Source organism: the organism of the source record quoted next, unplaced genomic scaffold (genome assembly GCF_019419815.1).
Source record: "Pyrus x bretschneideri cultivar Hongxiangsu unplaced genomic scaffold, Pyrus_bretschneideri_v1 Contig1, whole genome shotgun sequence".
Lineage (NCBI taxonomy): Eukaryota > Viridiplantae > Streptophyta > Magnoliopsida > Rosales > Rosaceae > Pyrus > Pyrus x bretschneideri.
The window spans coordinates 8,332,060-8,359,197 of NW_025999390.1; the positions used below are offsets into that span (position 1 = coordinate 8,332,060).

General features: G+C 36.4%; 3 protein-coding genes across 3 annotated transcripts; 2 read left to right on the top strand and 1 right to left on the bottom strand.

Moving 5' to 3' along the window:
* Positions 1–7,010: 7,010 nt before the first annotated feature.
* LOC103946790 (NAC domain-containing protein 2) lies at positions 7,011–9,030 on the top strand. Its single transcript, XM_009357585.3, has 3 exons — positions 7,011–7,431; positions 7,601–7,884; positions 8,336–9,030. Exons 1-3 carry the CDS (start codon positions 7,245–7,247, stop codon positions 8,789–8,791), a joined length of 927 nt encoding a protein of 308 aa, XP_009355860.2. The 5' UTR covers positions 7,011–7,244; the 3' UTR covers positions 8,792–9,030.
* A 2,324-nt stretch (positions 9,031–11,354) lies between these two features.
* LOC103946791 (aspartic proteinase Asp1) lies at positions 11,355–14,118 on the top strand. Its single transcript, XM_009357586.3, has 8 exons — positions 11,355–11,784; positions 11,922–12,039; positions 12,236–12,459; positions 12,680–12,904; positions 13,024–13,162; positions 13,279–13,479; positions 13,588–13,660; positions 13,804–14,118. The coding sequence occupies exons 1-8, from the start codon at positions 11,588–11,590 to the stop codon at positions 13,917–13,919; spliced, it is 1,293 nt and encodes a 430-aa protein (XP_009355861.2). The 5' UTR covers positions 11,355–11,587; the 3' UTR covers positions 13,920–14,118.
* Positions 14,119–17,196: 3,078 nt separating this feature from the next.
* On the bottom strand, positions 17,197–21,770 carry LOC103946793 (aldehyde dehydrogenase family 3 member H1). Its single transcript, XM_009357588.3, has 12 exons — positions 21,556–21,770; positions 21,328–21,468; positions 20,949–21,207; positions 20,083–20,151; positions 19,844–19,940; positions 19,492–19,698; positions 18,737–18,852; positions 18,539–18,643; positions 18,245–18,417; positions 18,024–18,114; positions 17,771–17,920; positions 17,197–17,555 (listed from the first exon to the last, which is right to left on the bottom strand). Exons 1-12 carry the CDS (start codon positions 21,591–21,593, stop codon positions 17,319–17,321), a joined length of 1,683 nt encoding a protein of 560 aa, XP_009355863.2. The 5' UTR covers positions 21,594–21,770; the 3' UTR covers positions 17,197–17,318.
* Positions 21,771–27,138: the final 5,368 nt, after the last annotated feature.

A 27,138-nucleotide genomic window follows, 5' to 3' on the forward strand; every position in this document is an offset into this window, starting at 1 on the left:
TTTTGTCATTTTGATTAAAACTCAAAGTTTTCAATTCTTTTTCATTAGTTTTTCTTTTAGATTTTTTTCTGAAAATTATTTTTACTAAAAATCGAAAATAATATAACCATTGCACAAATGGTGATCAATTTAGTATTTCTTTGAAGGGGCATTAAGATATAGGTCCAAAAATTTGAGGCACTATTGATTTTAGTCTAATTTTTTAAAATTTCTGATTTAGGTCCACTTAACTATTTTTTAAGCCTATTTTACCCTTGTTTTCAAATTTTGAATATTTAAACATCTGCAATCTACTAAACATTTAAAAAAAAACGTTTCAATTCTTTACCTTTTAATAAAATAAAATATTTTTGTCATAGATTAAGTTGCAAAAATATACAACCTAATTAAAAGGTACTAATACATAAATGTACATATACATATAAGTAATGTCACATCCCGGCCCGGGGCAGATCACTCCCCTGGGCGATGTGGGATGTCACAATCCACCCCCCTTAAGGGCTCGAAGTCCTCGTCGGCACACCACGACCAGGGTTAGGCTTTGATACCAAATTGTCACATCCCGGCCCAGGGCGGACCGCTTCCCGGGCCTGATTCCACCGTAGCACGATATTGTCCGCTTTGGGCCCCAGCACACCCTCACGGTTTTGTTTCTGGGAACTCACACGAGAACTTCCCGATGGGTCACCCATCCTGGGATGTTCTCGCGCGCTACTCGCTTAACTTCGGAGTTCCCATGGAACCCAAAGCCAGTGAGCTCCCAAAAGGCCTTGTACTAGGTAGAGATAGGAATATACATTTAAGGATCACTCCCCTGGGTGATGTGGGATGTCACAAGTAAGATATCAAAAGAAGAAAATATATCTAATCAATAGGTATACACAATTTACCTACCTATAAGCAAGATAAATTACTATGTAATATAGGAAAACATATAGAAGCAATTTGTGATAGAGATAGATAATAAAAATAGAAAAATATAATATGCCTATAATAGAGGTAGGTTATATAACAAAATCTAGTGATACAGGTAGATTAATATCGGCCATGAAATCAATTAATTTGAGTAAAAATACAACTCAAATGAAGATCCAACTTTGACCACGAAATTAACTAATTTGAACATAACAAGCAATTTGATGAAAGAAGCCAACCAACCTCCATTCTTTGATCAAACATAATCAAATTTCATATACAGTGGAAGCCTAAGAAGAGAAGAGGAAAACTGAACCATGATAAAGAAGAAAAAGATTCGCAAGGCAAATGATAAATCCTAACTAAGAAAAAGGTTTTAGATAACAAACTAAAAAGAAAGAATAGATAAATGAAGAACAAATGAAGAGGTGTATCATCACTTGGAGATATATATGAAGTAATTTTATTCCAACAATTATAAAGAAGAAGAAGAAGATATAGTGGAAGCCTAAGAAGAGAAGAGGAAAACTGAACAATGATAAAGAAAAGAAGATTTGCAAGGCAAATGATAAATCCTAACTAAGAAAAAGGTTTTAGATAATAAACTAAAAAGAAAGAATAGATAAATGAAGAACAAATGAAGAGGCGTATCATCACTTGGAGATATATAGGAAGTAATTTTATTTCAACAATTATCCTATCATTAAGGGAATTTTATTCTTTAAACCTCAAATAGGTAAAACTTATCAAAAATACTAATCCTAAAATCAAGGGATAATATTGATCACTTATAAGTAATTTTAGGGGTAAATTGGTATGAAAATGACAAAAAAAAACTAACATAGAATATAATTGGACTCATCTAAAAAATAACTCACAGAATTGGATTCATAACAAGTTTCTCCTTCTTTGAAACACTGTATTTATTTTCTACACTACAATTGAATATCTTAATAGATTTGAATTTGTTTACTTTTTTATAAAAATAATTTATACATAATAAATTAAAATATAAATGATTTAAAATGTTAAAAAATTGAGATTCCATTGACATTTTCAATTTTAATTGGACGAGGATTTGTAGTAAACATTATCATTGCAATATTATTAATATGCACCTTGAAATTGGGATGGACCGGGAGCACGGGCCGTTTGACCGTACCCCAACAACTACCGTGAAGTATGACCATGACCTATGTCTCAACTAGATGCAATTCTACTACGGCTTGCCCAAAATTACCCTCCCCTACATATGAATAATTTTTCTTTTGATAAGACAATATGTATCGTAACTAAAGAGTAAGAGAATATATTCGAAATCGTCAATCATAAAATTTCAACCTACAACCTTTCATTTTTTTTTTCTAAGCAAACAATATTATATACACCAAGAGAGAGGAGGTGGTTCAGCCTCAAAATGAGTTTGCTATAATGTGATTCAAGTTCGCTTTTGGCGAGAATATAACCTAATACCTCTCACTTACAAGTGAAGAGGAATATCACTGGACCGTAGTACTAAGTAGCAAAACCTCTCAATTATAAGTAAAAAAGAATACTACTATAATGTATTACCAACTACCAAGTGACATAATTTTTTTTTGTTTTGAAACAATATATATTCTAAAAGATAAGGAAATAAATTAGTTACAAACACGTCATCTACGATGTTCTTCTTTATCCATTATGGTTATTTTTAAAAGGACGTTAGGGTCAAGATTGGCAGCCAATTTATGAAAAATGAAGAAGCTTCCGAGCAATTAACAAGGTGAGAAGCACTAGATGGAATACGACAAGAAAACATGGGTTCATTTCACTTGGACACAGCATTTGGTGGTCGTGATGGTGATGTTCTATTGTTTTGAAGCAACATTCACACACAATCACTAGAAACATATAGAGCTGATTGGAGTAGGGGTTACTGTTAGACACACACTGTATCAGTATGGAACACAAAACGGCGGCCATTTTATGTATTAAAATGCAACATTTTCATCATTCGGGGCCGCCTCATAAAACGATCACTGTAAATGGCAATTCGATCAAGTTGAAAGAATACAATAATAGAAGGCAGATGATTTTCACATACCGTTGTTTGTTTTTTATGATTTATTTGTATTTCTAACAATTAAATTGAAAAAAGTCAAATGAAAACAACAGTAATAATTAAATAAGATTGTGTTGAGAGGGTAAAAATGGTGTTTGCTTATCATTTCCGTATTAAAAATAAAATAGTGTTATTCAAAAACCTCTTTTTAATTTTTACATACTCTTCTCAATTTTCAGTTGTCAGATCGGATAAATTAAAGAATATTAATAGACAAAAATTAACAAGTGTGTGGTGGAGAGAAATAGGTTTATGAATAGCACTATCCTAATAATATTACGCTGGTCCTTAGCTGAATGACAAGTATACTCTATGGATTAAGGCTGTGTTTATGCACCTGTAATCGGAATGAAAATAAGGAATCCGATTTTAATTACGGATAACTCTTGTGTTTACTACAATTTAAAGGAATCAATAGTGTGTGGGATCCACACGAAAAATGGAATTCAATTCCTGAAATTGGAAGAATTGGACTCCCTCTATGGGTGAGGTATTTGGATTCCGGGATGGTGAAGGAATCGGGAATGCATTTCTTCTTTCCTATTATGCCCTCTTATCAAGAGGCTTTGCAAATGCTTCGACAGACGCTTCGACCGTCGACACAGCCGGCTCATCCTCGTGTGATGTTGGTTTGACGATTGGGACCTCGAAGTTCAGGGCCAAATTGCTCGTGCCGTTGGCGATGTTGATGCTTGTCTGATCCTTGGCTCCAATTGCTTTCCGAAATATTTTCTGCAGGGTGGGATTTGGGAGGATGCATAGGCTAGGTTCTTAAAATGTTAAATTTTTTTTTTTTCTGCAGGGTGGGAACTGGGAAGATGAATTTGACTAGGTTCTTAAAATAGTATTTTCTTATGCGGGATGGAAACTGGGAAGATGATATGGGAGAGTGGTGTTGGAGGATTAGGGTATGGTGGTGCTAAGGAAGTGAAGTGAATGAGGGCATTTTAAAATAACTAATGAAAAGATGATTAAAAATAAATATAGATGAAAAATAAAAATAAAGAACTAAAGGGCATTTTAGTAATGAAAATGTGATTAAAAATAACTAATGAAAATGTGATTAAAAATATTTGATTTGAGACAAGGACATTTTAGTAATCATACTGGTTTATATTCCGATTCTACTGAATTAGTAAACAGTTTTATGGAATTGTATTCCGATTTTGGACAGTTTTAGTAAACAACTTCAACCTGATTATGATTCCACCTCATTTCAATTCCTCCTCAATCAAATTCCTCTTCAATTCAATTCCTCTCAATTTGATTACGGATTAGTAGACGTGCTATAAGAGTTCAATAATACTACATGGATCGCCACTTAGTACTACTGGCTAATGGTATTCATCTTCACTTGTAAGCAAGAGGTTTTAGATTTGATTATCTCAAAAGACGAATTTAAATCATATTATTATGGATAGCCCATTGTGAGGCTTGACCCACCTCATCCTCATAGTGTAGATAATATTATTTGTTTAAAAATAAATACTACAAGGACCCACCTCCTCCTCCTTATAGTCTAAACTTTGAAAAATAATACAAAGATTCTCAAAAGTAAGAATTTTTATGAACGGTACATAACGAGATACAAACACAACATCAATTAAGCAGCAAAATTAATAATAAGTAATTAAAATTATAAAACGTGACTTATGTTTGAGGCAAAAGTTGATGAGAAGTAGATGGGGGGATTAAGGGTTTGGATTAGGTATATTCGAAAATTTGCTTGAGCACAACGTGGAAGAGACTACAAAAGTCATAGCCAGCTTGACAAGTAATGCAATCTGGTTTGACCCAACCCAACTTGTACCAGTTGAAAGAAAAGAACATGGTATAGTGATGTGATCCAGGAGGGTTTTATTGTCCATAAAAAGTATTTAATTAATTTACTTTTTGATGTTTGGGTCACAACTGGAGTCTGCTACAAGCTCCGAGCAGCTTCCAGCATGCTTCCATATGTGTACTTGTTGTTTATTCTTATCCATACATATGTCACGCACCGCGTCACGCATATTATGAAATGATGTAAGAGGATCCTTGTATCTTAACAGTCCATCTTATATCTTATATCGGACGATCAGTTTTTGTTAAATACTATTTTTATTTATTTTAAATAAAAAAATTAAATAATTTATAATCACACGATACATAATAAATAATTAAACTGTGAAAATCCCTAAGACCCTTGTAATTTAAATCATGATAGAATCCAAATTCTGATATGATATCAGATGCGATTCCTACCGATGAACCCGGACACCTTTTTTTTCTATTTAATTTACTATTTTGTGGACTAATGAATCCAGACAAAAGTCAATTCTTGCTCCCCAAGAAACCTGTTCACCAAAAAGAAATAAAGTTTCCTATTAAACTTTTTTTTTCTTTTTTTTTTTCGTTTTTTGGTCTTATCTTTTGACTCATTTTCACTTCTCAATAGTATGGGACTTTTTTTTTGGTGCTTCGAAGTATCGAGTGTGTTTGCACAGTTAAATTCTTATTTAAAAGTACAAAAGTTAAGATTTAAGATCTAATAATTGAAACATTCAAAGCACGGGATAACTTAGAGCATCCAAAACTATTTTTTGTTTTACATTAAACATTTCCCTATTATAAATATCATTGTATTAAAAAAAAAAATTATACAGTAGCGTTTGGCCCCTTTAACATTTGAACTTTTTACTGCATCATTAGAATTTTCGATCCAAAAATTTGAAATTTTTGAATACGAACATATTAAAAAAGATTAGAGTGCGTTTTAGGGTTTGAAATATTTGAATTTTGAAAAGATTAGATAGCATATTACGATAACTTCCATCAATGTGTCGGTTTTAACACCGTTGCCTATGAGAGGTAGTTTCCCACTGGTTTCCTTTCTTTAGTGGCTGAAATTCGATTTTTGTGGTGTTTGATTGAGGACGATGCAGTCCCCTTTTTATTTTGATTTTTTTGGGGCTTCGTTGGGTTTCATCTCTAGCATATGCAGGGGCTGGTCCGTGGTTGACGGTAAAGGAACCAGGCAATTAGGGTTTCTTTGTGTGTTTTTTTGTTTTGGGCTAAACTCTCGGGTTGAGCTCTTTTTCTTTTTGGCATCCATCTTTTGTTTTATATTTTATGTCTAATTAAGTCTCCGTTTGCATGCATATGTTGTGTTGGTAATAAAATTTAGGTTCTATACAAAAAAAGGGTTAATTAGAAAACATAAGTAAGGAGAAATAGTTAGCATGGACAGGTTGGACTTTCTAATTCTTTTTTATTTTATTTAATCTGCAATTAAGGATGGATGCGGCAAATCGAACGTTCAAAATTCAAAGAGAGGGAGAGAATTTTCCAATAATTTATTTTGTCAATTTGTCGATCCAGCACAGCAATGACGTTCATTCCCACCGGATCATTTTCCTAAAGATCGTAGGAATTTCGTGATCTTATCTGTTCATCTTATATTATGCGGTTAATTTTCATTAAATACTATTCATATTTAATTTTAAATTTTAAAATAATTTTTTACTACATGATGTATGATGAACAAATGAGATCACGGGATCATTAAGAGCATCCTTTTCCATTCCCATGCGACACGTGTGGGGGGCAAGCAACCTCACTGGACATCGTGTCTATCGACCCAACCCACACACTTGTTGTAATCCCCGGACAAAATAGTCCCTTCACACGTATGACGTGGCCAACACTCAGTGGTCGCACAACGAAAGCAAACACGATGGCGGAACACCGGATTCTTTCGCGGAGTGAGACCGACCGTCAACGATTCAGAAGAGGCAGAATTATAAAAAGGGCAAATATTTGGGGAAAATAAAAGAAAAAGGATTAAGAACGTCCAAAGTTGGTGACGAAAGCAGTGACAAAACAATCGAAAGTGGGCTCGTGCACACGTGTCACCTTCATTTTAAACCGTCGACTGGTGTAACGTGACCCATCTGGCTGCGGTCAGCCCAGCGCTCTATCTCTATCTCTTTGTCTCTCCTCTTTGTTTCTCTCTCTAGGACTGGGTGGCACTCTCTCGGACCACGTGTGAGAATTAAAAAGTGGAAACATGTGCTGTGCCGTCTCTGTTGGGCTGGTGGGTATATATAACGCCTCTTGGGTGTCTTAAGCTTCATTATTCTGGTTCGAAATCTGAGAAGAAGCAAATTAGCCGGAGCAAGAGCAAGAGGAAAGAGAAGAAGAAAGGAAAAGGGAAGGAGTAAAGCGAAACAGGTAAAAAGTAATCATGAGCAGAGGAGGAGACGAGCAGCAGCAGCAGCAGCAGCTGGAGTTACCGCCGGGGTTCAGATTTCACCCGACGGATGAGGAGCTGGTGAACCATTACTTGTGCAGGAAATGCGCTTCACAGCCTCTCGCTGTTCCAATCATCAGAGAAATTGATCTTTACAAATTCGATCCGTGGCAGCTCCCTGGTATGTCAATTTATTCCCAATTTCAATTAATCAATTTTGCTTTCTTCTTTCTCCCCCAACCCAACCCAAATTTCATTTCTGAAAATTATGGTCTGGGTCGAACTCAATTTTCTTGAATTTTTGGATTTTTTTGTCTAACTTTTTATTTTTATTTTGGTGTGGTATGCAGAAATGGCACTTTACGGAGAGAAGGAATGGTACTTCTTTTCGCCAAGGGACAGAAAATATCCAAACGGTTCAAGACCGAACCGGGCAGCCGGAACCGGGTACTGGAAGGCGACCGGGGCTGACAAGCACATTGGAAAGCCCAAGGCACTCGGGATTAAAAAGGCACTCGTTTTCTACGCTGGTAAAGCCCCCAAGGGAATCAAAACCAATTGGATCATGCACGAGTACCGCCTCGCCAATGTCGACCGGTCCGCCGCCACTGCCAAGAAAAATCAAAACTTGAGGGTACGTCCGTCTTTCCATTACCTTTTTTTCTCTTTTACCATTATACCCTTGGACCCTCACACGTCATTCAACCTGTATCAAATTTTGTAATTTGACTAAGATATATATATATATATATATATATATATGCATTTATTTAATGCATTCATTATTTCAACGGTCAGCTCAGCTGTGCAATCTGAAAGAAAGAATATCGTATCTAATTATATTTGACCATCGAAAGATGAATGTATTAAGTAAATTCATGCACATTACTCGGTCTCAAAAATTTTGATCATGTCATTGCATTTGCATCAATGCCTCTTTAAGAATGCGCGTTGTAACTTCTGGTTGATTAAATTAGAATATCGCTCTCGAAAAATAAATGAATCCGGCTTAAAATATTTTAATCTTAATTTTGTTTAATTACTCAGAGTGCTTATCTTTCTAAATTGATGTTTATGTAATGCAGCTTGATGATTGGGTACTATGCCGCATATACAACAAGAAGGGCAGCATAGAGAAATACAATGTTACAACCAAAATGACCAAATACCCAGAAATATCGGACGAGCAAAAACCTGACATGACTTTGATGCCCCCACCACCACAAGCGGCATCAAACACGCATCACATGATGGATTCGTCGATGGATTCAGTACCGAGGCTGCCACAGACGACGACGGACTACTCAAGCTGCTCGGAGCACGTGCTGTCACCGGAGGTCGCGTGGGAGAAGGAGGTCCAAAGTGAACTGAAATGGAACAATGAATTGGAGAATTCCTTTAATACCCTCGACAATCAGTTCCTGAATTACATGGATGGCTTCTCCGATATTATGGACCCTTTTGGGGGGCAATTGCAAATGGAGCAGCAGCCGCCCTACCAGTTGCAGGACATGTTCTCCTACCTCCACGCCCAATTGTAAGACAACTTACAAGGGCACAATTGGAAAATGGCAAGACGGACAGAAGGGGAAAAAAAAAAAAAAACAGAGGCCCATGATTATTTGATTTAGTACTAGTTAATATTCTTTTGAATTTGGTTACATGATCAATTTAATTTGGATGTCTGGAAAAAAGAAAAAAAGGGGTACGTTTAGATAATGTTAATATGTAATGAGATTCCTGTAGAAAATTTTCATAAGTTGTTCCAAGTTATGCACCACAGAGAATTGTTTTATATTTCTTTTAGAACGTACGATATAAATGAGAATTTTTTACTCGATAATCATTTTTTAAATAGAACGGCTTAAATCTAATTTAACAAATTTTAATGGTCAAAGAAAATCCTAATAACTCAAATTTATATCCAATGGTCAAAATAATGATATTAATTAATTCAAATCAGATCAAACATCAAAACTCCTTCGAAACACTCTTAGAAAATTATGGAGAACATCTACTCCAATATACTCCAAGAAAGAGGAGGTATTGTCAAGCTAAAGAAGGTGCAATGCATTTATTCTACAAAACTCGGTACTCGTATTCGGACATCGAATTCTATCGTCCATAGATCTCGAAAAGTGATTAGTGTCATTGATTATCGTTTTTAATTTTTTAATTTGTGTAACATGCTTTAAGTATCTTTGTGTAATCCTTTTGTTATCATGTAATGTTATTAGTTTTATGTAATGTCAAGGAATTGTTTGTGTTCACCATCACATTCATCTACGATATCCAACTCAAAAATATCTCAACAGTATTTTATTTGGAAATTTGAAATTTTTACGTCAAAATGTTCGTAAAAGTAAACAAGATAGGTTATACAAAATATAATTTCAAAATTATTAGCAAAAAAAATAAAAATCACAAAGTACAAAAGTTTAACAAATTATAAAGTTGGAGGTTGGAATTATACGTCCTTTGCCCCTTGGAGAAAAAAACTAACTAACCTCATATGTGTGGATGAATAGTCGAAAATAAGGGGCTCAATTTTGAGATTTCCCACTCTTAAGTTGAAGATAGCCTTAGAGCATGACGCATGACTTTTAGCCTAGGCTCGAAGAAGATCTAGCCCCAAGTTGTGAAGAAAAGCTTTCTAACACACTCCATCAACCCATGCTAGTTGGAGCCCGAGGCTCCTTGTGTGACCAAATGGGCCTCGGTTCTTGCCCAAGACTATATAAGAGGGCAGTTTAGGACAAAACTAGTAGTCAATGAAAATCAACCGCCTAACATTTTTTAGCATCTAGCCTATATCACTATTAGGGATGTACAACGATTATGGCGGGCGAGTAATCGCAGTTATTTACCCATAACAGTTTATGTTCATACCCGCATAACCGTTTACCCGTTAGGTAATTGCATAAACGGTTATGCCCATACCAATAACCGTTTAAAAACAGTTAACCATACTCATAATTGTGTACCTATTTAACCATAACCGTTTACCATTTACCCGTTTATCCTTTTTTTTTTAATTTTTTTATTTTTATCCATTTACCCCTTTTTTCACCGTCTACATGTTTTTTTTTATTTATTTTAAATCACTTGAAAATTATAAAAGAAAAATTTGTCATAATTTTCGTTTTATGACAATTAAACACCATTATAGGTACATTTTAGTATGCATTTCCTTATTTTAATCATTTAAGTCCTCATACAATTACAATAATTGAAATAATAGTTTATGAACGATATTTTTCTACCACACCCAAGCAAGTCTTTAATTATAATCCATATGATTACAAAGTAAAGCTTCTAAAAACAAAAACCAAATCAATTGAGTTAGAATCACCATTCATCAATATGCATAAACACAAGGTTTACATTCCATGATTTTTCACACACCCATATGCAGAGATGAGTGAGGGCGGCAATGACAGATAGATGAGCGGCGGAGATAAGAGAGAGGGCAGCGAGGAGGGAGATATGAGCGGGGGACGGGGAGTTTGAGATAGATTTTGTTAGATTAAATATTAAATTAATCACTGATGAGGTTTGAACCCACACCATTATTTGCAAGAGCTCAACACTTTTTCACCACTGTGATAAAGAGCCACTTGCGGTTGCCGGTCGAGTTAATTAGCCTAAAAATAACGAGCATTCTTGACAAGTGACTAATCATGATAATATAAGAGAGCAGAGAGAGACCGAATTAGCAAGAGCAGAACCAGCTTTATATTGTTTTGAAGAGGAATAATGTAAGTTATTTAATTCTTTTTGGACATCTAGGAACAAGAAACACATAAGAATTTTTTATTGAACCACGTCAAAAGTCATTGTATTAGTCGGTAGCCGAATACTATCGGGCAAGAAATTGCATCTGCCAAAGTAATAACTGTCAGGCGAGGAATTGCCAAAGGACATTTGATACTATCCTTGCGTTGTATGTTGTATGTTGCATGTTGTAACTTGTATTGGAAGTTTGGAAGTTCGGAAGCTTGTAAGAAATTGCCGTAAAACTGTGTTTTTTGGCGTATGAATATGGCGGTATCTTGTGATTAATTTTGTTCCTAAATCAAACCCGAAGGAATGCAAAACTACGCAGCAAGTGAAGAAAAGCATAAACCAACCTGGAGAGGAAGAGAAGAAGAAGAAATCGAAGCAAACAAGCAAAGCCATGAATCCACCTTAATGTCACGTTATCCTTTGAATAAATACCGTGTATTTCCTTCAGACATTTTATCAAACACCTGGGGCACTAGGCGACAAACTATCATTTTTTTAATTTCGTTTAGATATTTGTTCGTCCAATCATTGGGTAAAAAGCGGATTGGGAAATGGAGGGCAAGTCTGGGTCGTGGTTGCTGTTGACGATGGTGGTGATGGGTTGGTGTGTAACTTTGTCATCAGCTTCTTTCGGCGACCAGTACTATCGGGGCTCTAGGAAAACTGATGCGACGTCGTCTTTGGGGTTCAGTCGCGCAGCACCCTCCTCCATAGTATTTCCAGTTCATGGCAACGTTTATCCAACAGGGTACGCTCTTAAACTCTTTTAATTATATCATTCATTTACCTGCAAAAATAATAGTTTTCGATGCTTATAGCTCATTTGGTTAAGAGCATTTGCCCCGCAGCCGAGGTCCCAAAAATGGGTTTGTTTTGGTTTTGCAGGTCCTATAATGTGACCCTAAACATTGGACAGCCTCCAAAGCCCTACTTTCTGGATCCAGACACTGGTAGTGATCTCACATGGCTCCAATGTGATGCTCCTTGTGTCAGATGCACTCAGGTATAATTATCTTATAATTAATTTAATTATCATATGTTAATTAGTAATTTCATAAAAAAGTTGCAAACTTTTCTTGTTAGCATGCATAAGTTTGTTACTTGTTCTGTCTATGAATGTTAAACCGTGTTATCACTATAAACTGATCGTCATCGGAGAAGGGTCCTAAGAAATATTCATCTTCCGTCTCTGTTTGCAGGCTCCTCATCCATATTACCGTCCAAGCAATGACCTAGTGGCCTGTAAGGACCCCCTCTGTGAAGCCCTGCACTCGCCGGGTTCTCACAAATGCGATGCTCCGGAGCAATGTGACTACGAGGTTGAGTATGCTGATGGTGGTTCATCCCTTGGTGTGCTTGTGAGGGATTCCTTTTCCCTCAACTTTACAAGTGGACTCCAGCTACGACCTAAACTGGCCCTCGGGTTGGTAACTTTTCATTGTTCTTTTTTGTTTAAGGAAGCTACGAACTTAAACTAACAGAACCTTGTGTCCCACTAGGCACTTGAGGAAAACATAACCTAAAGTTTCAGAATTTGGTGTAAAGTAGAAACAAGCATTAGATTAGACTGAGTCGCCACAAATCTGTATTCGCTTATGTGCTCCATCTTGGCCGTTGAATCGTTTACTGTTCCTTGTCTACAGGTGTGGATATGATCAACTTCCTGGATCATCTTATCATCCCATTGATGGAGTCCTCGGCCTTGGCAGGGGAAAAACCAGCATCATATCACAACTTAGTAGTCAGGGTTTGGTGCGAAATGTCATTGGTCACTGTTTAAGTGGCCGAGGTGGGGGGTATTTTGTTTTCGGGGATGACATTTATGATTATTCACGCATAGTTTGGACACCAATGTCACTTGATTACTCGTAATGAACCCTTCTTGAACTCTGTTTTTCATCTGAATCTTTTTTGTTGATATATCCTTAGTAGTTCAATCATAACCGTATTTTCCTTCCCCATTTATTCTCCTTATGGTTTATCTCAGAAAACACTACTCGCCTGGCCCAGCGGAACTCATGGTTGACGGGAAATCTACCGGGTTTGGAAACCTACACATGGTTTTTGACAGTGGGAGTTCCTACACTTATCTCAGTTCTCAGGTTTATCAATTTTTGACTTCATGGGTAAGTTAGAGCTTTATCAAAAAGTAGCTGGCATTTGGATTACCCGGATTGGCAAAGATTTTTCCGACCATAATTTGACATGTTAATCCTTTTCCATTGCGCTTGTCTTATTGCAGTTGAAAAGAGAACTAACTGGAAAGCCTTTAAAAGAAGCTCCAGATGACGGAACTCTCCCGCTCTGTTGGAAAGGTCGCAAGCCATTTAAAAGCATACGAGATGTTAAGAAATACTTCAAGCCCTTAGCACTAAGGTTCGGCAGTGGTAGAAAAGACACAGCTCAGTATGAATTGCCCCCTGAAGCATACCTAATACTATCGGTGAGTGAATTTCGCCTTCCATGATCTCCGCATCCTTCTTCATTTTGCTTTCCGTTACAAGGAGAAGAAATTTGTGTTTGGAAACTAATGATATATATGTGCCGGCAGTCCAAGGGAAATGTTTGCTTGGGAATTCTAAATGGTACTGAAGTTGGACTGCAAGATAATAACATCATTGGAGGTAAGAGTTTCCATGTGTATGTCTTATGAAGCGTGACCTCTAATTTTAACGGCAAACACAACGCCCCTTTAATTTTTACGCGGGATTCAAACTCCCAACACAATATTGATCGTTTTCTTTCTGTTTTGGGTTATTTTTTACAGACATTTCAATGCAAGATAAGATGGTGATTTATGACAATGAGAAGCAGATGATTGGATGGGCTCCTGGAAACTGTGATCATCTACCCAAGCGTAGAAGTAGTTTCAGCTTCTGGTGATGCTTTCTCAGGCACCAGGGCAACAAATGTCGAGCACACGAGGATGCTGCCCGTTTCCCAGGCACCAGAGCATTCTCTTGCACAAAGAAATGTAACACATATATAGGGTTTAGGGTAAATAATTTATATGTATATACTACACATTCTGTATATTTCTCCCATTTCCTCATTTATATCTAAGTCGATGACATCTCTCTCATTTCCTTCCACTTCCCCTGTTCCAAGTACACCAATTTGCTTTTGTATTTTCTCCGCCTTGTCTGGTAATCTTGAAACCATTGCCTGCAGACATGGTTAATCACAACGGAAAATCTATTAATAATGAGAAATTTTATTTGAACCTATTTAACTTCTTTCTACACCAAACTTATTCTCTACACCCATATTATTTTTAATTAAAGAATTAATATCTCTATAAATCAAAATTTATTACCTAAACTACCCTCCCAAATCCAATTCAAACTATAAAGTCATCTTTACACCCATTTAAAAAATAAGTTCTCAAATTGAATAGTTTTGTTTTCAAAGAGACTCAAAAGTCAAAAAACATTATGGGCCATTTGTCCTCCTCCCACCGTGATCTGTTCAACTAACTAGTCCCAATTCCAATCCATGTCCAAATTCTTCAATTGTTTTCGTGGCAAGTGTCCATATATCTAACAAAGCCTTGAGTTGTAAACAACGATACTCTTTGTATATATACTAGTGACTAGTAAGGTTGTTGTTATTAACATTGGAGAAAAAATAGTTGTTTAAAACTAATATTCATCTTCACATGTTACAATTTTTGTAATATATACTCGTATTTTTTAATCAAAACCTTGAGTTTTGAACATACTTGAATCTTCTGAGGGTTAAAGTTTTTGTGAGCATATTCAAGTACAGTAGCTGTTATTTTGGGCCATAAATCAAATTGTTTTGTCTGCAATCTAATTGATGTGGAGATCTCCATTAAACAAAGGTCAAAAAACTTATATTCATAGAAAGGGTTTCATATATAGGAAAGAGATCCTCTTCGGATCTTTCCCTCCAAAGCCCAGGAATCAAGTGATCTGTGCCTTTAAAATTTGATCAAACGACTACAAACATAGAAGTTAGTATAAACTTTTAAAAGCTATAATAATTTTTGACCGTTGGATCAAATTTTAAAGGTTCGGATCACTTGATTCCTGGGTTTTGGAGAGAAAGATCCAGAGAGGATCTCTTTAGTCATATATATCCTAGAAATTTGGTGTGTGCAACAATTTTTTAATACTTTCACTTCGGCGGTGTAAAAAGTTTAAACTATGAGCAGCCTGGGATTGACAAAAAAAAATTGAAAATCAAATACTCATCTTCTAACTCTAAAAAAAATTGAAACCAAACGAACAAAAAATTTCCATAAGTCAAGTCATAACTTAGTTGGAGGATTGATCAAAACTTTCTCACCATCTATCAATAAAAAAAAAAAACTTGTTTTTTCTCTATAAGAGCTTGTAGAGTTTTAACCGGAATGTACATAGGATAAATAAGGAGTGATGGTAGGATTTATTATAGAGTGTGGGTTTATTGATAAATTTAAGTTTTATTATTAATTTCATATTGTATTTGATGGTAATTATGCAATAAGATAAAAAAGACAATTAATATTTAAAATTTAAGTTGAGTGTAGAAATAGATTACATGAGTTTAAATAAAATTTCTCATTAATAATTCGGACTATATCATGCACTACTGAAAAAGAAAGAAAACTATATTCAGAATGACACTCAACTGATTTTTACATCCCTTTCTATATGATTATTTAGACTAAATTGAATAGATTTTGAACATCTTCGCCGGAAACCTGGCCTAAATTGCTAACCAAAGAAGATAGTGTGTAAGAATACCTTATTTGCAAGAGTTTGCGACTGTATTTTGTAAACCGAAGGCGAGGAGAGGAGGAAAGTCTTAACTATTAAGGAAGGAGGAGAGGAGGAAAGGAGGAGGGATGAGGGAGGAGGAAGAGAAATTAAAATCCATGGGGTTTGGGAGCTGTTTGTGTTTAGGGGTTGCGTTTTCATTTGAAGGAAATCCAAATGTTCGGGTTGAGTTAACTCATTGTGCATCCATAACAAATAATATCTTTGTCTACGTTTTTCATTTGAAAAATAATAATACCAAATTAGAGATAATATTTTTTTAATTGATCGTGCTCATTTTATGTTCGGGCTTGGCCAATCCATTGTGCATCTATAAGTACATATTTAAAGAAACAGGGTTTAGGTCGTGTTCGTTTTATGTTTGGGTCGGACCAACTCATTGCGCATCTATGACATGTAGTACCAATGTCTCGTTTTCCATTTGAAAAAAAATAATGATACCAATTAGAGATTGTACTTTTAATTGATCGTGCTCATTTTATGTTCGGGCCGGGCCAACTGCATCTATAAATACATATTTGTAGAAACAGGGTTTAGGTTGTATTCGTTTATTGTTTGAGTAGGGCCAACTAATTGTGCATCTATAACAGATAGTACACTTGTATACATTTTCCATTTGAAAAAAGAATACCAAATTAGAGATAGTACTTTTAATTGATCGTGCTCGTTTTATGTTCGAGTCGGGCCAACCTGACCCTCAAAGCACAGATGAAAAATAGCAAAAAATGAGAATGGAAATAAGAATTTACGTATCATGTGGAAATATAAAAAGACACTAACACGAAAGTAAAGATAGAAGAATAATACCTGATACATATAAGTATATGAAGCAAATTCAATAAAATTATCCATATTTAAAAGAATATTTTCTAACAAAGAACATATATATTTTAAAATACGGATCTTTACCAGTCATAAGTTCAAATGTCGTGGATTGTAGTTGAATAAAGATTAGGACATCAAGATTATAACAGGGGAGATTGTGTGGACACTCAAGAGGGTGTCGATGTGAAACCGTAATTTGTCAAAAGTTCTGAATATTAACGTGCAGCTGTCTAAGAAGCAAAATTCTTGGCCAAAGAAACAAAAAAGAAATAGTCAGAGTTCATGCAAGAGTGTGTGCGTGCTCTCGAGTCGGTCATCCTCCAAAGCTTCACATCGGAGGATTTTTTCCCACAAAAGTTCTGGTGTCATGTTCTCTTTTAATTTCAGTTTAGCTGTGTTCTGCTTTCTATGATTTACACCAGCAGCAAGCTGCTGTTTCCTCCGGATCAATTGGTAAAATTTGGGTTTACAAACATTTCAAGTTACAAATTGGTCACGGCGTTTTGGATTTCGGTTTTGACTAGTGAAAACTGAAATGCGAAAGAGAGAACTGAAGAGCAATTAAAGATACATATTTTGCAATGCATTGCATGCAAAGTACAAGCAAAGGAAAAAGAACTAACGCTCTCTACTGAGGACAGTTCGTCCTCTCTACACCTGCCTAATTTGATCATCATTTAGACCATCCAATCAGAGATAAGATTATGGTTAATATGTCGCGATTAATCACGGCCTTGAATAATCTTTGCTTTTCCGGTGTGTAGGGTGGATACCTCAAATCGGAATCTCCACCGAAACCTCGATAAAGAACTGCTTTCTTGTGGCTAAAACCATCAAAGGAGAATTTTCCGTGGTATGAACCCATTCCACTCTCCCCAACTCCTCCAAATGGTAAACCGCTTATGCTAACCTGCGCGCGTATATAATGCAGTAATAATTTGTTACATAACATGTTGAGAATCAATTCAATTCTCTCCGACAGAAAATCAAGAGAATGATATAAATTCTACCATTGATTTTTATTTCAGGATGTTGATGATAAGGTCGTCATTTTGGTTTGTTAAGATGCAGAAATGTGAAGATGTATATATATGCATAGAAATTGAAGAGAACAAAGAATCTCACATGAAGGACGGTGTCATTGATGAGCATTCCTCCAGATGATACGTTATCCACGAAGCCCTTCTTCAGCTGCTCATTGTTTGTAAAGGCATATACTGCAAGAGGCTTTGGCTTTGAATTTATCACACTGAAACTGTCTTCAATCTTCTCAACCTATACGGAACATAATCATAAGATACGATAATGATTACAACGACTTGAGAACTACCCCAGATTCCAGGCTTTTGATGATATTGAAAGTAATTTGATTACTCACAGTGACGATCGGCATTAATGGCCCAAATATCTCCTCCTGCATAATTTGAGCGTCTTCTGGAACATCCAACAAGATAGTTGGAGCTATTTTTCTGCATTGGATCGGATGATGTATATGAGTAAATCGTTTTAGAAACATTGTACGCATATGCATTTTATTCAGACAGTGTTGTTGCTTTCCTTAAAAGATATACAATCACAAAAAGTCATCGTTGTACTTACAATTGCTTCTCATCCATTTGGCCACCGAGGACAATCTTATTAGAGACCTTATCCTCATCCAGCAGCTTCGCCAACCGTGTAAACTGGGTAGAGCTCACTATCCGTGATATATCCTTTGAGTTCATCGGATCTTTCCCAAAGAACTGCTCGAGACCATACTTTAGAGCTTCTATCTGTCAAGTAGACATGCTTTCAGAAAAATATCCTGAATTAAAAAAACATATATACTCAAGTATATATGCTATGCCAAACATATTTGTTCCAAAGTTTTTCAACAAGAGCATCCTATCGTACCAACTTCGGAGCAAAGTCTTTCGTAGTGATAATGTAATCAACACCGATGCAAGCTTGTCCATTGTTCAATGCCCATTTGCCTGCTATTATCCTCCTAACAGCCACCTTTAAATTTATAAACAGAAACAGTTAAACCAGCCACGCCAGAATATTTATTAGAAACATTGACCGATCGCTTTAAGAGAACCTAGCTATTACCTCTAAGTTAACATCTGAGTCGACAACAGCTGGGGACTTTCCACCGAGTTCCAGAATTACAGGTGTAAGGTGTTTTGCAGCAGCAGCCATCACAATGCGCCCTACTCTTGCACTACCTGTACGATGTGCAAATACTTGGTCAATTATGTTGCTATCTCCCTAGGAGTCAAAGAACGCACGAAGCAGAACAACTATGTAAGAAAAATGCGTAATATGTATACAAATGGAGTACCGTTCTCTTGATAAACTTACGTTTGTGTATCTGAACCACACATTTCCTTGAAGAAAGTTAGAATTAAACCGTAAAGACTAAATACTTAAATATGTATTGGAAAAAGAACTGATGCATCGTAGATTTCACTGATACACAATTAGGTATGAATTATGGACAAATTCATGTATGAATTACGAACACCTCCACCTCAATATAGAGAATACATCAGTTAGCAATGCAAAGGCTAATTGCACAGAAAATCATTTTTGTAAAAAAAAAAAAAAAGATTATGCAGAGTGTATAATCGTTGATTATATGCAGGGGAATGTCTTTACTTTGAGTAATGTTGTATATGTGTTGAGAATGAGTCCCACATTGATGAGAGGAGGGACCTTGCATGGGCTTATAAGAGGTTGGGCTACTCCCCATATTGCCAACTAGTTTTATGGTGGAACCCAAACGCGTACTACTAACGCATTCAAAAGAGGCTCTCATAGAAATCTGAGGAAGTTCATAATTAGAGAGAACAGTATAAATTAACCTGTATAGAGTATCTTATCCCACTTCTGCTCTAACAATGCAGTTGTTTCTGGAACAGCGCCCTCAACAACTTTTACAGCTGAGTTATCTAAGTACTCCTCTACTAAATTTGCAAGTAGTGAAGATGTAGCTGGAGCAATTTCTGAGGGTTTTAGCACAACCGCATTGCCGGCTGAAATAGCTCCAATGACTGGATCAAGAGATAACACTGGAATGTAAAACAGCACGTGTTACTAACAAATATATCAGTCATGGCATGGTTTAGTAGGAAAGCTTCAACAAGGTGAGACGTATGTAACTTATGTATCGCCTAACTAGTAAAGTGTGAACTGTGCAGCAATATATTAACGTACAGAAAGGGAAGTTCCATGTTGAGATGACCAACACAACTCCTAGAGGTTCTGACACAATTTCTGCTGATGATGGATATGTTGTGATTGGAGTGCTGACCTGAAACAAACATTGAAAGTTCCACGTTATATATACTATTAGCATTATAGTAAATATTGGAGGATATGGTGGTCAGGAACAAGAATGGACGACGGGAATTTTCATCCTTGTATCTGACCAAAAGGGTATTTACTCTAATCACCTTCTGTGGAACCATCCAATGCTTCAATTCTTTCAATGCCTCGTTACATGACGATTTTGCCTGAACAATCTGCAGTAATCAAAAGTTAATATTTATTTTTACAATGCCGAAGAACATACACAAGAACATGTTCCATATTAACAAAGCAAAACCATTAAAACTTGAGAATACAACAGAATATTCACTATGAGAAAAAAAGATATCAAGGGACTTTGCAAACAGATCGAATTCTGACCAAACAGCGTCAGAGTTTTAACCATTGCAATTTTCCCCGAAGGACTGCTTTCTGATCGATAACACTCCTTATGAAACACATGGTTGCTCGCCAGGAACCATATGTCTATGATGGTTAGTCTTAGTCCAGCATACTGTTCAATTTGCTCAATTTGCAACTCAATATCAAGAAAATGGCGAGCTGAACTGGGGGTACAGGCGGCTCAAGTGGACGGAGAGTATATTTTTTGTGATACCTATGTGACTCAAGCGTCAGATGCTGCAACTAGGAGAAGGAAATGGATACCAAAAGGTAGTAAAGAAAAACATGTCAAATAGAAGAAGAAAGTAAAACCTGCGTAGAACAAGTAAGCCCATGAATGCTACCTATCGAGTTAATAGTGACTATATTTCATGACAAGGTTGTCACTTGTCACTAGTGAAGCTCCGTGTACATTGCGCTCGCTCGTGTAGTTGGCATACAACTGAATTGGGGTATCACACTGCAAATACTATTTCAGTTTTTGTTTTGCAGGTTGACAATTGTAGCCATCTTCATGCACCATTGTATAATATGAACACGCACTGATAACATGCTAATTAAGACTCTTGTAGTTATGTAATCAGCGTAAACCGAAGGTAAAGAGGGAGACCTCGGATATAAATGCTTCGATTTCAGGCTTTGAAAGGTCCTTGTAAAGAGCTTCAGCGATCTCCTTCTCTTTTTCTTCAAGCATCTTTGCAATATTCTCCAACTGCGACCTTCTCCACTCATAGCTTTTCGTCCTTCCCGAATTAAAACTCTTTCGCAGCTCCTTAACTAGAAGACCGGCTTTTTCCGGATTGAATGTTTGCTTTGCTTCTTCAACCTCCGCAGTTACAGCCGACAGAGTTGCAGAACAAGGTTTAGTGCTAAAAACAGAACAAACAAGAATCAGATACTACACATACATACAATTTCGACGAAACTAATGAATGCATGTTCCCTTGATTTTTATGGAAGGAAAAAGGGAAAAAGAGAAGTCGACTTACGAGTAGGAAGAGCATCTAAGTTTGGAGGAAGAGAAATGCTTCTGGTTTTGATAGTTGCATCTTCTTCTCTGAGACGGGTGAGTGAAAGCTCTGCTGCTCCGAGTACCAGCCCCTATCCCAGCAGTACCCGCTAAACCCAAACTGGTTTGGTTCCATTCCATTATAATTAGTTAAATAAACAGAGTATATATGTTGACATAAAAAGAGTAGAAGAAGGGCAGGGAGTACCTGTAATTCTTAAAAAGATCAATGCAGAGGCCTTTCATGGTTGATCACAGAGAGAGAGAGAGAGAGAGAGAGAGAGAGAGAGAGAGATTGAAGGCACTTCTGCTAACTACTGCAGTCTGCAGATGGAAGTGTTGAAAGCATCCAGTTGCATTTACATTGGCATATAGAAATAGGAGGAGGACCGCTCCGGTGGTAGGTACCAAGTACAAGGGACCAGCCAGGTGGGTTTTGAAATAGAAACCTACGAGATTAAAACTAGAGATACTTTCTCTGCCGCTCATCTTAAAAGACAAGGCGATAAGGTTTAACAAACATTATTGGTGGGGTGCGACCTGTAGACTCACAGGCGCAATCCGGCTCCAAAATATGTATTTACTAACTTTCTGTTTGAACAAGAAAAATAAATTCGAAATTTAAATAAAAGTCAGCATTTATAAATTAATATATACCAATTATCTTGCTTTGGTTCATAAACATATAAATTTAAAATTTTTGTGTAAAATAAAACTCATAATTTAAGACCTCTAATTCTTAAATTAAATAGTTGTCATTTTTAAATTTTCATAAGTAAAACGTGGTAACCAAATTTCACAGGACCGAACCAAAGCGGACCTAGTTGAATGCGAGAGTACTCCTGGGCCTTTGCCAATACTTAACACTCACGTGGATTGAGTGTTAAATGCGAGATGGGATGTCTCCGTGTAAATCACGTCTAATAGAGGTGACAACTGCGATTGTGCGCACCACACTTCATGAGATGGACTCACGTAAATCGATACGACGGACCACTCCCACTTTTAGCATAGTTGGTGAGCTCGTCGGGCCAGGAAGACTTAGCAAGCCTAGAAGGGCTCGCATATGAGATCAACCCCGAAATGCCTGATAAGGTAATATTCAACAGGATCTTTAAGAGATAGTAGTTAATCATGGCTCATACATAGCCATGTCAGCGGTGCTGTTAAGAGTCACTCCTAAACATGACTCTTGATTGGTGCCTGTTTGTATCTGATGTTATATTATCGGCCAGTGGAATCGAAGCTATTGAATGAGTAGAGTTCTAAATCGTTGGATGAAAAGTTAAAATAATTTTAATATTGTTGAGAGATAATATTAAGGTTTTTAATCATATAATTATCTTTTCATAATGAATTATCTTGTCATTTTCTTGTACAAGATAAATGGAATTCATATTATATCTCCAATTTGAAAGCATAATTGGTTTGGGATGTTTGCAAGTGGCGCATGGCTGAGTCTCGGTTTTATCCTATGGGAATGATGTGACAAGTGATTTTTTTGTTTTGTTTTAGCAATCGAGATTATTTATACTAAAAAGGTGGGAGAATAGGCTATGTCTCATAATACATTAACAATAATATGGTTCAAATTTATTTTTTTAGCGAGAATTTAACATAAGATATTTCACTTATAAATGAAAAAAATATTACTAGATCGTAGTACTGAATGGCTGAATGTGACAAGTGATTGGATGGGATAATATCATGCAATTACCGCATGCATGGGGTAAAGCCTTAAGGGTGCGTTTGTTTGAGCTCCTTAACCCTCACTGGACTAGATTGGACTACACATTAGTGTAGTCCTGTGTTTGTTACTTACACAGACTAAGTTTAATGGGATAAAGCCGGACTCGCGTGGACTATATCCGTCACTAGGAGGTCTTAGCGAGACCCCCCAAATAACATGGGATTGCTAAGACCTCGTCTGCTCGCTTCGCCAACATCACCTACACCCACCAACCAAGAACTGCAGAGAACCTAGAATCCAGAATCAAGTCATCTCGTTTCGAATCGTGGAGAACCCAGAATTGCCAGTTCTTCGTCTGCTCGTTTCGAATCGCGGAGAACCCAAAGCCCAGAACCCAGATCTTTGTCTGATGAGCTTGGCTATTCCCTTCTCTCTCTAGAAATGGACGGTTTCTCTCTCTCCCTCACCATCAACACTACCCTTTTCTTTCTCACTCGCACTCATCTTCTTCCTTCACTTTCTTGCACAACCCAAAACTTCCCTCTAAGGCTCAAGAAATGGGTTGTTTTCAGTTCCAGGGAGGAGCCAAAGCTCGACCCTTTGGACCAAATGGAGCTCAAGTTCGTCGATTTGCAGATCCGATGATCGACGAAGCTTCTGCAAATTGAAAAAAAAATTTGGGGATTTTTCTGGGTTTGATTTGAGGAGAAAAGTAAATTAAAAGAAGATAAATATGGGTTTGAATTCAAGAGAAAGTAAATGAAAAGAAGAGAAGATATGGGTTTTATTTTTTCTGGTTTGAGTTTAGCAAATCTGGGCGTGAAGAACCAGAGCAAATGAACAAAGAAAAAGAGAGACAGGGTAGAGAGAGTCAAATAAAAATAGGTGTAATTTGTTTATTTTTTTAAGATAAAAAAATGTATTAATAATAGTAAAATATTTTAGTCTGTGATTTAGTCCGATAGTACACCAAACACTTCATTATTCTTATCCAGCTTAGTCCAAGCCAAGACAGTCTAGCTTAGTCCCGGAAGTTAGTCCAGTCCGAAATAGTCCGATGCAACAAACGCACCCTAAAGGTCATCAAAGAGGTTAGCATGGGATTGTGATCTAGTTTGGTTAGGAGTATTGGCATGTGGTGGTAAAGATAGGCTTTAGCTTGGGAAAAGCAAGTCCGAAAGATTGAAACGCAAAAAAAAAAAAAAAAAAACCATCACTTAATTAAATTACTACATAAATAAATATATATAGCCCGAAAGATATAGCTCTTCATTGAGAGAGATTTTTTTATAAAGCCTCAAAAATTCCTCAAAACTCTAAAATGGGTTATATCTACCATTTTTTTCAGTCTCATATAGAACTCCTCCCTGAAAATGCTTTAATAGAGGTAACAACTTCTAGTGTGCACACCACACCTCATGTGATGGACTCAAGTAAGGGTCTGTTTGGGATTGAGGTGATTAAAAAAAAAGCTACTATGAAAAAAAGCTATGAAAATTTTTGGTGTTTGGTAAACTTTGAAAAGCAGCTTTGTTTCAAAGTTGAGGGTGAAAAAAAGCCCAAAACTAGGAGATGACAAGAAGCTGCAATTTGCAGCTTCCAAAAGCAGCTTATTTTCACCCACACACGGGTGAACAGTATACACGTTTAATGAAATATGAATAACCCAAAACCCAATTCAGAAATTTGAGATTCCAGTTCAATACCTTGTTCTTATCAATCCTCTTGACCGCAACTCGATCCCCATTTGCCCTATCGGTTGCAACGTACGTGTACCCAAATTGCCCGTGACCCAACAACTTCCCGATCGTGTACCGCTTATCGAAATTCTTATCGTACCCGAAATCGGTCCGCGTTCCGCAGGGAATGACCCTCGTCCGGCTCCTGGAGTTGAGCTTGTTTTTGGGTTTATGAACAACCTGCTTCTTGGGCGGTTCATTGGGTCCGTGGGAGGGTCTCTGTTCTTGCTTCCCGGCCGTTGTGCTCTGTTTTCGGTTGTGATTGGAGCCAGGGGTGGCGGGCGCGGTGTTGTTACTATTTGAGCCACTGACTTTGATGGTGGAGAAGCACCCTCCCATGGTTGACCCAGAAGATAAAAAAATAGAGAAGGGAAGAGAGGTTTACTTTTCAGAGGTTTTGATCGAAAACCATTGCTGGCGGAGAAGGAAATGGATCATTTATGGAAAGGATCAGAGAAACATTGGAGCAGATAGGAGGAAAGATTGGAGCAGAGGTTTCCTTATGTCTTTGAGTGAAATAAACTATTTAACATCTCAGTACTATATTTATTATTTGTTAAATTAATAGCACATCTAGTAATATATCCTTTTTGGTCATTTCACACAGTCACAGCTGTTTTACAAAAAAAGTTTACCAAACACTATGATACTGCTTTTTTTTTCCAAAAGCACTTTTACAAAAAAGTTTACCAAACACTTTGCTGCTTTATTTCACAACCGCTTATTCTCACAGCACAGCCACTTATTCTCACAGCAGCTTTTTTTCAAAGCACAGCAATACCAAACCAGCCCTAAATCGATACGGTGGATCACTCCTACTTTGCATAGTTTGTGGGCTCATTGGGCCATGGAAGACTTTGCAAGCCTAGAAGGGCTCACAAATGAGATCAACCCAGAAATGCCTGATAAGGCAAATATTCAATAAGATTTTTAAGAGATCATGGTTATTACAATCCTGACTCATACATTGCCATGACCACTGCTACTGTTAAGAGTCATTCCTAAACATGACTTTTGATTGGAGCCTGTTTGTACTCGATTTTATATCATAAGCCGTGCAATTGAGGCCGTTCAATGAGTAGAGTTCTAAACCGTTGGACGAAAAGTTAAAATCGGAAAGAAAACACTTATTCTCAACGTAAAACCTACTTATTTATTCATTTCTTGTGTTTTAGTAAACGAAGAATCTGTCAAACATTTGTATGATATCCCCTACTTTGCATTCCCATTCTTTGTAAGTGAACAATCCATAACTAAGAACATTCAGCTTGTGTTTTGTTGTTTTGATCATGTCTCATTCCACCATGTTTTTCATCTTTGTGGCGAACGCTTTGGAGTTTTACAAATTCTCTATTTGATCGGAATAGAGGGGGAAAAAAAAACCTACTGTATACATTCTCACCCACCTTATATTGATTTGTCATTTATGAAGTAAGATCTCCCCTTCAAATTTCTTCTCTTCATTCATTTCCTATTTGAACAATCACGTTAACGTTTTGTATTGATATTTAGAAAATTTTATTTAAACCCATATAACCTCTTTCTACACTCAACTTAAAATTTTAAATGTGAATTATCTTTTCTACCATATTACATAATTACTATCAAATACAATATGAAATTAACAATAAAATTAAAATTTATTAATAAACCCACTCAATAATCAAACCCTATCATCACATCAAACCTTGCGATCACGTAATATTTATTATACATTCATTCTAGTTAAACCCTTAAAACGCTCTCATAGAGAAAAATATGCTCTTCTTGACCAATGGATGATGATTTTAAAGTTGTGAATCCTCCAACTAAGGTATGAGTCAATTTATGCAAGTTTTTTCATTTGATTTCAAATTTTTTAGGATTTAGAAACAAAATTAACGCCTTTTCTATTACACTTGCCCATAAACTAAATATAAGTTTAAGTCCATAACAATAAATGTTCAATTTATAGCCTACACTAGAGATGTAATTTTCTTGGCTTTTGGCTGACAACTACAACATAGATTAGTATTATCCAAGTCCTTCTGCTTGTTTATGTGAAAGCAGTTAATCTTCTGGGCAAGTAAGAAGCGAAAATTGACTAAAACATTGACACACAACAAACAATTTTTATGATTTCTAAACTACACGTTGTCTATTTTATATAACTTAACCATTGAATACAATTTATACCTAGTTCTAATTAATTAAGCTTGAACTCGACAAATGCAGGAGCAAAGATCAAACATTAGCACCGAAATGATACAATTATTTAAACTTGACTTAATTGTATATCAAAATGACGAGAACTGCACCATTTTCAGTATCTACTAGGTCCTTACCTTTATATATTAGAGTGGCAAATATGAAACAGAGATTA